This window comes from Hoplias malabaricus, chromosome 3 (assembly GCF_029633855.1).
Source record: "Hoplias malabaricus isolate fHopMal1 chromosome 3, fHopMal1.hap1, whole genome shotgun sequence".
NCBI classification, from domain to species: domain Eukaryota; kingdom Metazoa; phylum Chordata; class Actinopteri; order Characiformes; family Erythrinidae; genus Hoplias; species Hoplias malabaricus.
Window position 1 is genome coordinate 65,247,602 of NC_089802.1, and position 13,310 is coordinate 65,260,911.

General features: G+C 36.0%; 1 protein-coding gene across 1 annotated transcript in view; it reads right to left on the reverse strand.

Annotated features, from left to right (window-relative positions):
- Nucleotides 1-13,310, reverse strand: part of nbeal1 (neurobeachin-like 1) — a 203,981-nt gene that overhangs the window by 134,374 nt on the left and 56,297 nt on the right. The window contains exons 7-12 of the mRNA XM_066665227.1: nucleotides 12,613-12,695; nucleotides 10,629-10,714; nucleotides 8,549-8,891; nucleotides 8,011-8,117; nucleotides 3,983-4,066; nucleotides 3,553-3,651 (exon numbers count right to left, since the gene is read on the reverse strand). Coding sequence (XP_066521324.1) covers nucleotides 3,553-3,651; nucleotides 3,983-4,066; nucleotides 8,011-8,117; nucleotides 8,549-8,891; nucleotides 10,629-10,714; nucleotides 12,613-12,695 — 802 coding nt within the window. The remainder of the gene's footprint in view (nucleotides 1-3,552; nucleotides 3,652-3,982; nucleotides 4,067-8,010; nucleotides 8,118-8,548; nucleotides 8,892-10,628; nucleotides 10,715-12,612; nucleotides 12,696-13,310) is intronic.

Consider the following 13,310-nt stretch of genomic DNA (forward strand, 5'->3'; position numbering starts at 1 on the left):
TACTGTCCTAAATTCCAGGAGCACTGCTGTGTCTCATCAACTCGTACGTGATGGTCAAAATGCTATGGTTAATTAGTGTACACATACATTGACACAATCACACACACACACACACTTTGCACATTCTGCTTAGCAATGATAGGAAGAGCCAAAGTTGAAAGATCAAAAAGCAACATCATTAGCCTCCACAAGCCAGTTATCCCTGTGGTAACGTTTCTGACCCTAGCTTAAAAGGTTTTGCAGTCAGTCACACTAAAAATCATAATCAAGCAAGCTTTTGCCATTCTTGTCTATGGGAGATTTCTATCCTACCTGATCTTGCCTTAGGACACCTACATTATGCGTGGACATGGGTACCACTCCAGCCAAACTCTCCATGTCACTGTCCCTGGTGGAACTTGCCCAGAGGCATTACATGCGCACATGCAAGAGAGAGATATATGAGGTAACTTTCATTAACCAATCAACCTTTCGTGGACCAATCAGCATGTGCAACGTCATCAAGCCCCCTCTAGGTACAAGGATCCTGCCCCTCAACCAATCAGAGACGTCCATTTGACCGAAAGTCCTGGCTTTAGACCAATAACAATAACCAGAAGTTCTTCCCCCGGATGTCATCCCTTCTGATTCCCACCCCTTCCGTTCTCTTTCCCCACAACTGCCAACACACAGATAACAACATCCACCCCACACACACACACACACACGCGTATTGAATAAATACCATCCTGGCCATACAGCCCCATCCTCGCACATTACATATATTCATTAGATACCATACCTGCCATACACCCCCATCCTCATCTGTTATATGTATTGATTAGATACCATACCTGTCATATACCTCCATTATATGTATTCATTAGATACCATCCCTGCCATACACCTCCATCCTGTTCAATTTACATTTTTATTCCTTTTTTTTTATGTTCACTGACTTCTCAGTGTGAAAATGGACAGAAACCCCCATGGAATCAAATAAACATGTTTCAGTGATGTTTATATGTTCTTTTTTTTAGATTTCCATTTGAAATTTCATTTGGATCTACATTCATTTGGTTGGAACCATAAATGTGAGAACATCCTCAGAATGGTCTGGGTAGGGTAGAACCTTCCCTCAGAAGGAACAGGTCTTCTGTCCCACCCCATGGATAGCATCCCTGCCATACACCTCCATCCTCACCCATAACACAACTAACAACAGCAGCCCCCCAAGTATAGGGTTACGATCGGTGAATGTGTTCAGAGCATCTAATATTAGCACATTTGTATTCAGACATATACGTAGGGTTACTCCGCCTTTCCCAGGGGTGTCACACTTAAAGGGGTGCTAGGTACATCCTATGTCTGCCCTTACTGTCCCGTAGGTTTTAACAATATGAAACATCACACATGTGAATTCCATTGCAACGTATGTCTTGACAATGACTGTCCTAAACATCCTAAAAAGTTTATACAATGCAAAGATTGTTAGGGATTTGTAGGATCACGGTATTGTTATCATAAACATAAAGCAGCGATCGATTAAAATGTAGAAAATTCTTTATGCAAAACTAGTTTCTACTGTCTTAAATGCAACATGGTGCAGGATCGGTGTCATGTGAGTCTCTGTAAAAACTGCAGTGCCAAAGTGGATTCAGAAATTATGCATGAATGTTTTATGGAACCTTTAAAAAGAGAACTTCCGGATGAAAAGTTCATCTTTTATGATTTTGAAGCCAACCAACAGACTGGTTACCACATAGCTAATTATATATGCTGTATTGATTTTAGAGGTTAGAAGTGGACAACCAAAGGGGACAAATGCGTAGCTGCATTCTTTAGGAGGTTTTTCAGGAAAAAGTACAAAGGTTATACTTACATAGCGCACAACGCTGGAGGGTATGATTTATGCCTTTTGTTGAACGATTAGGTAAAAGAAAGAATCACACCTAGCATCATAGCACAAGGTGGTAAAATCTTGTGTTTTGAAGATGATGAGTTTAAACAGAAATTCATTGATAGACTCTATTTTCTCCCTATGAGACTGAGTGCTATCCCAAAAGCTATGGGGTTCACAACAGACAAAAAGTGTATTTTCCACATTTCTGGAATAACAAGGAAAATCAGAACTATGTACGGCCTTATCTACAGCCTGTGTTCTACAGGGTACACACCATGATGGACAAAGAAAGAGATATATTTTTTGACTGGTACAATACACTTGCAAGAAAGATCTTTGACTTTAATTATGCAATGTTTGAATATTGTAAGAATGTTGTTCACATTCTGTAAAAGGGTTGTTTGGCTTTCAGGAGTGAGATACTGAACAGCACAGGAGCTGATCCATTCATTTGCATCACAATTGCTAGTGTCTGTTTGAAAATATTCAGAACCAACTTTCTTCCTAAAATCTTTTTAGCTCTCCACCTTTAGATAATTACTTTGACAGTCAGAAATCATTCTAAACACCCTCCATACAATGGTTCAAGTACATTTCTGACAGAGATAAGATCCCCATCCGACATGCCTTCAACGAAGGTGAAGTCAAGTTTGGAAACTACTTTGTGGACATTTATTCTGAAGATGGTTGTGTTTGAAAGGCTTTTGAGTTTTTAGGATGTTTTTATCATGACTGTGATAAGTGCTTCCCTTTCATTTTAACGCATCCTCTAAGTAAGAATTCACAATCCTTTGGGGATGTTTATCAACATTCCTTGGATAAAATCCAAATTTTGTAAAACACTGAGGGTGCATAATAGATATGTGTCATCAACTGCTCAGTCATTTTGACACTATGAAATAATGAAGAAAAAAAAAAAGTGTGTCAGACGAGGATGGGGGTGTATAGCTAGGATGGTATCTATTCAGTACATGTGTGTGTGTGTGTGTGTGTGCATGTGGTAGATGTTGTCATTTGTGTGTTGGCAGTTGTGGGGGGGACAGGGGTGAGGAGTAGAGGGGGAGTGAATGGAATGGGTGGGACCCGGATGGGACGACATCTGGGGAGGTACTTCTGGTTACTTGTTATTGGTTTAAAGGCAGGACTTCCGGTCAAATGGATGCTTCTGATTGGCTGAGGGGCAGGACTTCCTGTACTTAAAGGGGGCGGGACTTGATGATTGGTCCAAATTACCTGTCAAAATTTTTTAACGAAAGGTGCCTCATATCTCTCTCATGCACAAGCTCCCAACCACAACAAAACCCTTATCCTACACCCCTCAACCATCTTGACTTTCAAAGCACTGGGCAGAAATCACCCAGAACCTAGACCCATCGCAATACTTTGTACTAATAAAACAATCAGATTATTTTTATTAGGCTCCAGTTTTCAGAAACTGCTGCTACTTCCATTAGTTTTTTTTTATTTCCCCTTCCTTGTGCAAGTGTATATCATCATATTTAATTTTTTTCAAAAATATTTTCAGAAACTGAAAACGGCACAAATTAGAAGTGGTCTCTGATTTGCTGCTGTACATGACTATACAGTAAATAACATTTAACAATGATGAAAGAAAAAGCAAAATATGAATTCAAATGGTAGAAGATTAATTGACAAAGAACACTAGCTACCATGTTCATGAGTTCTTTCAGCAAGTGAATGGATGGCTGGCCCAAAGAGACAAGCACCTCGTACAGATGTGTGTATCCAATCCTCTCTTTAAACACCTCCTGCAGGAGAAAGACTGTTAAGAAAACTATTGCTGTGTTGCTTTATTTGTATATGTTTTGTTGGTATTGTACATTTCAGAAACTTCAGAAATAGTATATAAAGAGGACCAAATGCAAAACAATAAATACATTTTAAATTACATTTAGAATCAGCTATTTGGTTCTCATATTTAATATTTACACATGTCCCTTACATTAATTAACAATATTTCATTATACACATTTATAGATATGATAAAAGGAGATAAGTAGTGGGAAATAAAGTTAACACTGCTTTCTATTTTGTTATCTATATATTGTTTGTGCATATATTGAGGTGCAATAAACTGACCTTGGCAGCCGGTGATTTGTGCATCACTGCTGTAAGGGCTTTAATTGTTGCCACAGCTAGAGAATCCAGCTTCCCTTGAAACACCTAATACAAGATTATAAATATTATAGTCAATTAATAGAATAAGCCCTTAAATTCCTGTCATTCTACAGATTCTTTTGGAATGCTACTTATGGATTATCTAAACAAATGAAAAGTCTTCTATAATAATTATAGGCTAGCACAATGCTTATTCATGTCAAGGCAGAAACAGAATGTGTGTTGTTATTTCCCACAATCGCAGATTGTGTTAAAGCAACACTTCATAAGCATATTCACAATTTGCCCCTTTCACCAAATGTAGTTGAATAGTAGAGTATTAGACATCATGGCACCTGAATCTTTTTCTGAATTTTGTCAATTTTATAACAGTATGTCATGCAAATTGGTGGGCTATAAGCATTAAAAATTCAGCAATACAATATGTCTTATTATATTCAACTGTATTGCAGCACATCAAATTACTGTAACAAACACATTCATTTGTGCCTAGAGCAAAAGGGTGGGACATCGATTTAATTCTTAATTTTCAATATGTTTAATACGGTGGCCCCGAGTCACATCACAACAACATTTTCAAAGCAAACAAAACTCAGAACACAACAGCATTAAGGAGAACATATATTTCACAAATGGTGCACTGAAAAAACGCTACATAAATTCAGAACACAACAGCATTAAGGAAAACACAAATACATTTCAAAAATGCTGCATTGAAAAAAACGCTGTCCCAGGCCACAAGGGGCATTGTATATGTTGACTTCTTGTGATTGCATCAAAAGCCTTAGCAAACAAGTAACATGCACGGAAATGGGAAAAAAAGCAAAAACGATTGTCCATGTGGACCTGATTAGACACATGGTAAATATTCTGGTATATGTATTTCTATCCACCACTTCTCCCCATTTTTGATGTCAGCGTGTGTTTCTTGCTTTGCTAAGGCTTTTGGTGCAATCACAAGTCAAACTTCTGGTGTGAGCTTATCCTCCAATGCAGTGATTTTTCAATGCAGCGTTTTTGAAATGTATTTGTGTTTTTCTTAATGCTGTTGTGTTCTGAATTTATGCAGTGTTTTTTAAATATATTTGTGCTCTCCTTAATGCTGTTGTGCTCTGAGTTTATGTTTGCTTTGCATTATTTATACCCCATAAACAAAAGAAGAACCCAAATGAACATAAAAAACAAGCTCATCCACTCAAACATTAATTCCTTCATTTATTGTCTGTATCCACCCATACAGTTTATTGGGCGCAAGGCAGAATATCCACTCACACATACACATCTCAGTCCTGGATAACATATCTTGGATCACATGACCTCCCATTGGCAGCCATTATTGACTGTTACAAAGTACAATAAGTATGTGAAGAGAAAGATGAAAATAAAAATACTCCAAAATTCACTGAAAAAATAATCACTTCATAAAAATAGATTTAAATCCAGAAGCAGTCACATACAGACAAACAGCCAACAAGCACTGTTCTGGGTCACACAAGAAAACCAGCCAATATCCCAGCCAAAAGTTTGAAAAAGCAGGGTGAACTAAAAGAATAATTTTCAGAATTAATAATGAGCAGCAAACCACTCCATGGTGGGTCCACAGCCTACCAGGCTTCACTGGGCACAAGGCAGGAATTCACCTTGGAGGGGGTGCCAGTCCTCGCAGGGTGATACACACTCACACATTCACACCTAAGAAAAATTTTGAGTAGCCAATGCACCTATTATGTGCATATTTGGATAGTGGGAGGAAACCCACGCAGGCATGGGGAGAACACACCAAACTCCTCACAGACCATCACCTAGAGTTGGGCTTAATCCCACAACCCCAGGACCCTGAAGTCCTAATTTTGGGCAAATAAAACAAAGTAAAATAAAGAAGCTAACTTCAGTTATAAAGTATGTCTTACTCAAAGGACTAAACAACATACAAAGTACTATACAATTGGGAAACTGTCAATTTAATTTTTCACCAAAGGACTGGTTTACATTTTGCATGCCCTAAAGTTATGAGAAGAATTTTTATACAGGTAAGGTGTGTGTGCCGGGTTGGTTATCTTTGTGCCATATGAAACAACTGAGATAGGGCTGTGGCCTCATACTGGAGTGGCCCAGCAGGTGGCTTTCATGTGACAGGTGGGCAGTGACAATTGGTAAGTAGGTGGTACCTGGGTCTCACTCTTTCCTGTCAGTAACCTGTTGGCAAAATCTTTCTGCTCCTTGCCTGCTTCAGTGCACCTAGTATTTATCAACTGCAGGTGAAGTCCACCAAGGCAAGCATGACATGCAGTTAGATGAGAGGAGAGGAGTGCAAAGTGTTAAATATGTAAAATGTCAAAGGTGACACCAAACAATGTGGAGTTCCTTAAGTGATACCCTACTAAGGTATGTAAACAAGCTAAATCAGACATTCAATATGAAATCTCTAATACTAGTGCATGTGATAACATACAGGTTCTGTGTGGGCAAAATAGAAAAGAGATTGTGATTATAACAGTACACACACCAGCCACTAAGAACTGTACAATCACACAGATAGACTGATAAGTGTATGCAAAAAAAAATCCTTTTGTTTATAAAAAAAACAAAAAAAAACAAGCAGAGGTACCCAGCTTGGGCCCTGGAGCACTTTGGTGGTTCCCCTGGGGATGTACGTACTAAATCTGATTTCTCACAAAAAGTTAAACTATTACAGGTTTCCTAACCTGTAAAGCTTCAGCTTCACAAAAACCAATAAATAAATACAATTCTATGTTAACTCATGTTTAAAAACTCAAGGTTTAATATTCCATGTGTCCTAATGAGCATTCTCAAAGGCTGTGTTCATGCAGTTATTAAAAGTGGCCAAAATTATTTTCCCTAATATGTGATTGAAGCTTTTGTTTTAAATGGCAGTGTCAATAAATACATGGAATCCGAAGTACTGTTTTCCAATGGTCATATGGTGTACTGCAATTTAATACATATCCAATATGTGGCAAACTGGTGTCTGTTTAAATCAAGTCAGTTAATTAAAAATCCCAAAACAATTTTCAATATAAATCAGAGGAAAAGGGACAGGCACCTTATGATAACATGATATGATGCATGAATGTCATGAACACTGGAAAATAAAACCTTTCACACAAAGGATCACATACTTAATAATCACAAATACTTGTGATACTTAAAAATTAATATATAATGCCAAATGAAAATATTTAATTTTCACATACACTCCTCCACAATGAAACATTTTCATCTTTCACTTACAATTATTTATTTTCTTCTGGAGAGATAGCTTATAATGAAAGCAATTCACACAGAAATCATATTTACATTCATATAATAATGTCACTAACTTTTACCTGCTCTGAAGTTTCTATGGTTACAGAACAACCAAGTACTGTACGTTTTGTTGCATAGCTTAATATACAATACTGTGCAAACATTTTAGGCACCTTAGAAAATGAGATTTAAAATGCTATTTATTTGAGCAGTAAGTGTTTATTTGCTTATGTGAATATGTTGGTTTTACCCTTTCCTTTTCTCTCATTGTGACAGTCCAGTATAATCCGAGCATGTTATCCAATACCTAGTTTTACCTAGGATGATAAATACTCACAACATATCTACTACTGTTTAGGGAAAAAAAACTTTTACTATTACTATATTTATGGTTTTGTATTTATTGTATTTATTTATATAATTTTATACAGGCCCCACTTTTATTGAGAAGATCAATTATTTTTAAAAATCATTATTATTAAATATCATTATTATAAAATCAAATTATTTTTAATAATCTTAGATGCCTAAGACATTTGACAGTACTATATTTGCATATGTGAAGTATACATAGTCTTACAATTAAAAAATTAATTTGAGCAGGGAAATCACCAAACTGCCAGATTAAGTTGAAACACTGGTATAAATTCTGTTTGCAAGAGCAGTAATCTGCTTTATAGTGTTCTGGCATTGCCTCTGTATATGTCTAGGTTCCAGCTCACCTTGCTGTTCTGTAGCAGACGTGTCATGTGCTCAAAACAGTTGCTGTTTAGGAAGATGGCCTGTAAGACAGGCCGATCTGAACATTGAAACATATCCTGGATTGTTTCTGAAACATTAAGAATGTAGAAGAGGGTAACAGAGGAGAACAGAAAAAGGAGGACAGAAGAAGAGAATGTTGGACAAGTTATTCAGTTTGATCAAGATAATCTGCTGAGAGGTTTTGGATGTCTTCAAGATCAGTATAATGATAACAAACCAAAAACTTATATGACCGACCAAGCTGGGTTTTCAAGTAATTTCAAATATACATACACTAGGGTTTTTTCTTTGAGTAGAGCTTGATGTATATCTGAAAATATTTGAAATAATTTTAAATTACAGTTAAGTGTTTTTTAGCCATGCAGTTGCAGAGTGTAAAAAATGCACTATACTCTTCTAAAATTTGTTTGAGACTTTAGCATCATATTTCCAGAACAAAATTAAGCAAATTTTAGAAAACAAACTTGTCTTGGTTCAGTACTTCTGGTATACACTCACCCAGCATGCTGACCTGCAGGGCCACAAAGCGGCTCTCCCAGTGGCATGAGCGGGGTGGAGCTGGACCCATTTTGACCTGTGTGGCAGCAGCTGGGTCAGAGTTAAGCAGTTTGAAGTAGCTCTCTAACACAGAGCTGATCTCTACCTGCCGCTGGTCAGAGCTACTTGCCAACAGGCTGTGTACCACCTCCCGCAGGCAGGCAAGGGTGAGCAGGGATTTACGATCTGGAGCTTCACTGTCCCAGTCTTCTCCATCACCCATAACACCCATACACTCACCACCCCCCAAAACAGCCAACAAAACTTCCAGAGTGGCAGGAGAAATTGCCAACAGAGCATTATGCTGAAGAGGGAGGGTAGAAGGTTGGAGAGGGAAATAAGTATAAGAAAAACAATACAGAAAGAGCAATTTGTACAAGAAACTAAATTAGAACTAACAGTAATAAGACTCTTTGGGAGTTGGACATAGCAATAATAATTATGCCTATAATTATGCCATAAAAATGCCTCCAAACGGCAGATAATTGGTGCCTAGATATTGACATGATACATTTTATAAGCCAGAATATTTACAGCTTTGGTGATATTGGAACAAAAATGCATGCAGCATTAAAACATTAGATTCAAACATGACTGAGGGCCTTGCACCAGCAAAACACTGCCTCAAGCAACAGCATTTGGCACATTTCAGACAGAGCCAAAGTGACTGTAGCTAGAACATAATTAATGTAGAGTTAAAAGTTGTAGTTGAAGAATATGACCTTGAGACATGATCTTACTGTATGCGTTTCTCTAGAACCAAAACTTTTATTTTCCTCATGATTGAAACTTGTTGTGGTCTAAAGATGTGACAAAATGTAAATCTTTATATACAGGAGTGACATCTGCCTGCCATAGAGAGTGTGCTAATCATTATACAATTTCACCTGTACCACTTTAAATAATAATAATTTGTGAGACAGGGCAACAGTGACCTGATGATTACTAAGTAATGAAAGTGTCAGATATTTTATTAATATATCAAATTAAAGAATACACTGAAATCTAAGAATGTGAATTTATTAATTTCATATGTGAAAGAGCACTATATTATCATTAATGTCTAAAAAGAGAATCTTTTGGTAGATAATTAATTCAAGTTGGTGGATAAATGTTTAAAATTGTATAATGTATAAACAAATAATTTAACTGTCACTTATCATAACAATAACATGCTGCCTTAAATGAGACTTCCAGTTTCAAAAATGTATTGTCTTCGTTTTTTTGTTTTTATGTATTACCGTAGTAAACATTAATAAAAGTGCATTTTTAACAAATGTGAATCCCATTGCATTAGCTGCACAATAGCTCACTACATTGGGTATTAAAACACTGTGGGATAATAGGCACTCATTAGTCTAGATGGTAATATACTATTTACATCAGAACTGAAAATGTAAATAAGAAGCTGGAAAACAGTGAAATGCTTTACAGCAAAGTTTCTTTAGTCAGTTTGAATCCAGTATGAACTTGCCAGAGCAAATGTACACTGTCACAAAAACGCAAACTTTGGTTCAAGTCCAGAGTTGATTTCAGTCAAGAAGCATTTTTAGCCTAAGAATGTATTTTCTTCAGTTTCCTCTTTCTCCTAAATATTCCATTCTGTACTCTGCCATCTTGAATGCACAATACTGTGAATTGTCACATGGGGAGGACAAAAGCAAAAGTGCATCAGGGCCATGTTCCCACAGGGTGGGACAAAGGTGCACATGTGGCCATCTCGGCTATCAAAACAAGGGGCTGAGTACAATATAACACACATTGTGTATGGCTACATTTTCTGCTTAGCATGCCTTTACTCCACTGTATTTTTATACCGAAATTAGAAGTTTATATTATATTTATATATAGAATACCATGCATTGCACCTTTAAATTTTTCTAAATGGTATTTGCCATTACTAGGGACTAAGTGACTGTAAATTTGGGATTTTAAAAAAGCAGGTACAAGGGACAAGGGAAAGAAGTGCTGAAAATGGAGATGAAGTGTCTGCTGACTGTGTGGTACATGTACACATGTGCAGCTGTAGCTCTGCCCTCACCTTCCCTCCTGCAACTATGGCTCCAAACAGGTGTAACAGACAACACTTTAGACTATCCTTTAGATGCTCACTCTCTTGGAAACACTCTGCCAACAAACACACATAAAAGAAGTTAGTAGATCTTGGTATTTTATTAACTACGCAAAGAACATACTTCAGTTTGTTTCTCAGATGTGCCCTCCAGAACTACAGTCCTGCATTTAATGGCTCCTTTGTCTGAGATAACTGAGAAGCAGAAGAGCAGCCCTCACACAGCATAATGTATGACAGATTTTAACAGTGCCCCCCCCTCTCTCGCTTTCTCACTAACACAGACAATTCAACAGGGCTGTAGCTGGTTCTGGTCACTAGTTGTAGATCAGAGCAAATACATAAGCAAGTTTAGGTGACCAGCATACCACCACAGGAAAAACCTAAAGATTGAAAATTAAATAGATGCCATGCTGTTCTACTTGCACAGGACAAGGAAAGTTTTGCATTGAACTGGACAATTAATTTATTCCTAAATGAGTTGTTAGATTTCAAGAATATAATAATTTTATGTAAAGCTGTTCTTGTTTCTTGAGCCAGGTAGAAGAGGCAGGAGAGGTGATGTAAGGAGAAGGTCTTTATTATGCGATTGCTGACTGAGGGATCTCAGTGTAATCATTAAACAGATGTTTAATCTTCCTCACCCTTATACTTATTGCCCTTTTTGACCATTAATCTATCCATGATGCCAGGTGGTCTACAAACATCTGGTCAACGTATAATAAACTACATGCCGGATAGTCGCCTTAATATAATGTATAAATATAAATATAAAGTAATACCACAAATATCCAAATACTGTAGCAAGGTAATATTAGCAAACAATAGCTTGACATAATGAGTTAATATCTTAAGAAAACTATTAATTTGGACTTAGTAAAGATTTAATAATCAATATTTGGATATTTCAAACAATATATATAATATAAAAAACATAACATATATATATTTGTCTGAATTTTCAGTATTTGAATTATATTTATCAGAATATTTTACACTGTTTAATCATCCAGGTCTTTAGAGACATGTAAATATTTCTACATAAATGCCCTAGCTGTTCTTTATCAAGTATATACATTACATTTGGTTAATTAAATGTAAATGTGCTTGCATTCAATGACATTACACGTCACCATTAAAATTTAATATTTCTGCTCCTGCCATGAATACAGGCTTTCTTGTTTAATTGAGTGTCATTCAGCAGTGTCTTCAGTTTTGTAGTTTTTTTGAACACATTCCATAATCACAAACTGTCCTGAACTGCATGATGTTCATATTATATGAATATGGCCATTTAAGCAGAGCTTTTTCCCAAACCTCAGCATGTTTTTTTTTTAACACTGTAAAAAATTACACTCATTTACATGAAAAATGTCAGATCATGAATACATTTCATTTAAACTGTGATATATTTAACGTTACTAAACACAAACACCTTCATTTAAGAACAGGGCACCGCATCATATTTGTAGAAATAATTCAATTTCTGTATAAACATCTGTTACTCCATTACAAACAGTGCTGTGTGTAATGGAGGCCTCCTCGTATAAAATTACTGAGACCCAAACTTAAAAAACCTGTTTACCTCTGGCCTAAAGTGATTTTTTTATCTGACTTTTTAAATATTAATTTTTATAATCGTATATTATAATTTTAATTTTTAAAATCTGAATATTTCACCGCCTCAAAATTTCAACTATATCAGAGGCCATACAAATACAAATCAACTATAAAATATTCAGATAAATATATTAAAATACACTTTTTGTCAAACTGATGCTTACTGACTTTCTGTGAACAAGTACACTGTGAATATATTTACCTATAAAATTGACTATGTTAGTCCATGGGACAAGAACTAGAGACATTTAAATGTCAAGCCTCATGGATGAGGATAAACCAATAGCCGTGCATATAGAGAGATAGAGTAAGACAGACAGAGAGAGATACTTACGGTAGAAAAATGGAACAAATTCCACAGTGAGAGTAGCTGCTTTAAACTTCTGTCTGCTTTTTTCCACAGTACCCAGTTGCTGCCTAAACACACATAGGTATATACACACAGTGAACTCATGAATAAATATATATGGTGTATGTATGTATGTATGTATGTATACCTAAAAATTACGTATTTTATTTATTACGATTTTTGGTTTAGATTATTTAAAAGTGATGATTTTTGATTTTAGCTCTTGTAGTCATCTTAGGATATTTTGCTGTTGTTTTACAAAAAAATACTAAAGAGCAGGTGTATGTTTGTATTTTGAATTGCAATTAAATTAAACATTACACAAAAACATTTTAAAACAGATATAGGCATTAAGCAAAGCATCTTTAAACACTGGAATATCTTGTATAACCAGAGGACGAAGCCCCAGTATCCATTTCAGGATAATAAGTATTCTCAAAAGTTTGCTTTGATTACCATAATGCATATTTATCTATCATGTACTAGTAGTACATGATAGCTAATCAGCAAGACACCTAAATACTTTATACTGAATTACGACACTTTAGATTAGTGCTTTGACATAGTTGTCTTTTGAAATAAGAGGCTTGTAATATTAACAGCATATATATGGTGATTATTTGTCTGCTAAATGTCTATACTCTCTATTCTCTCATGAGTATAAATTAACTAGATACATATCA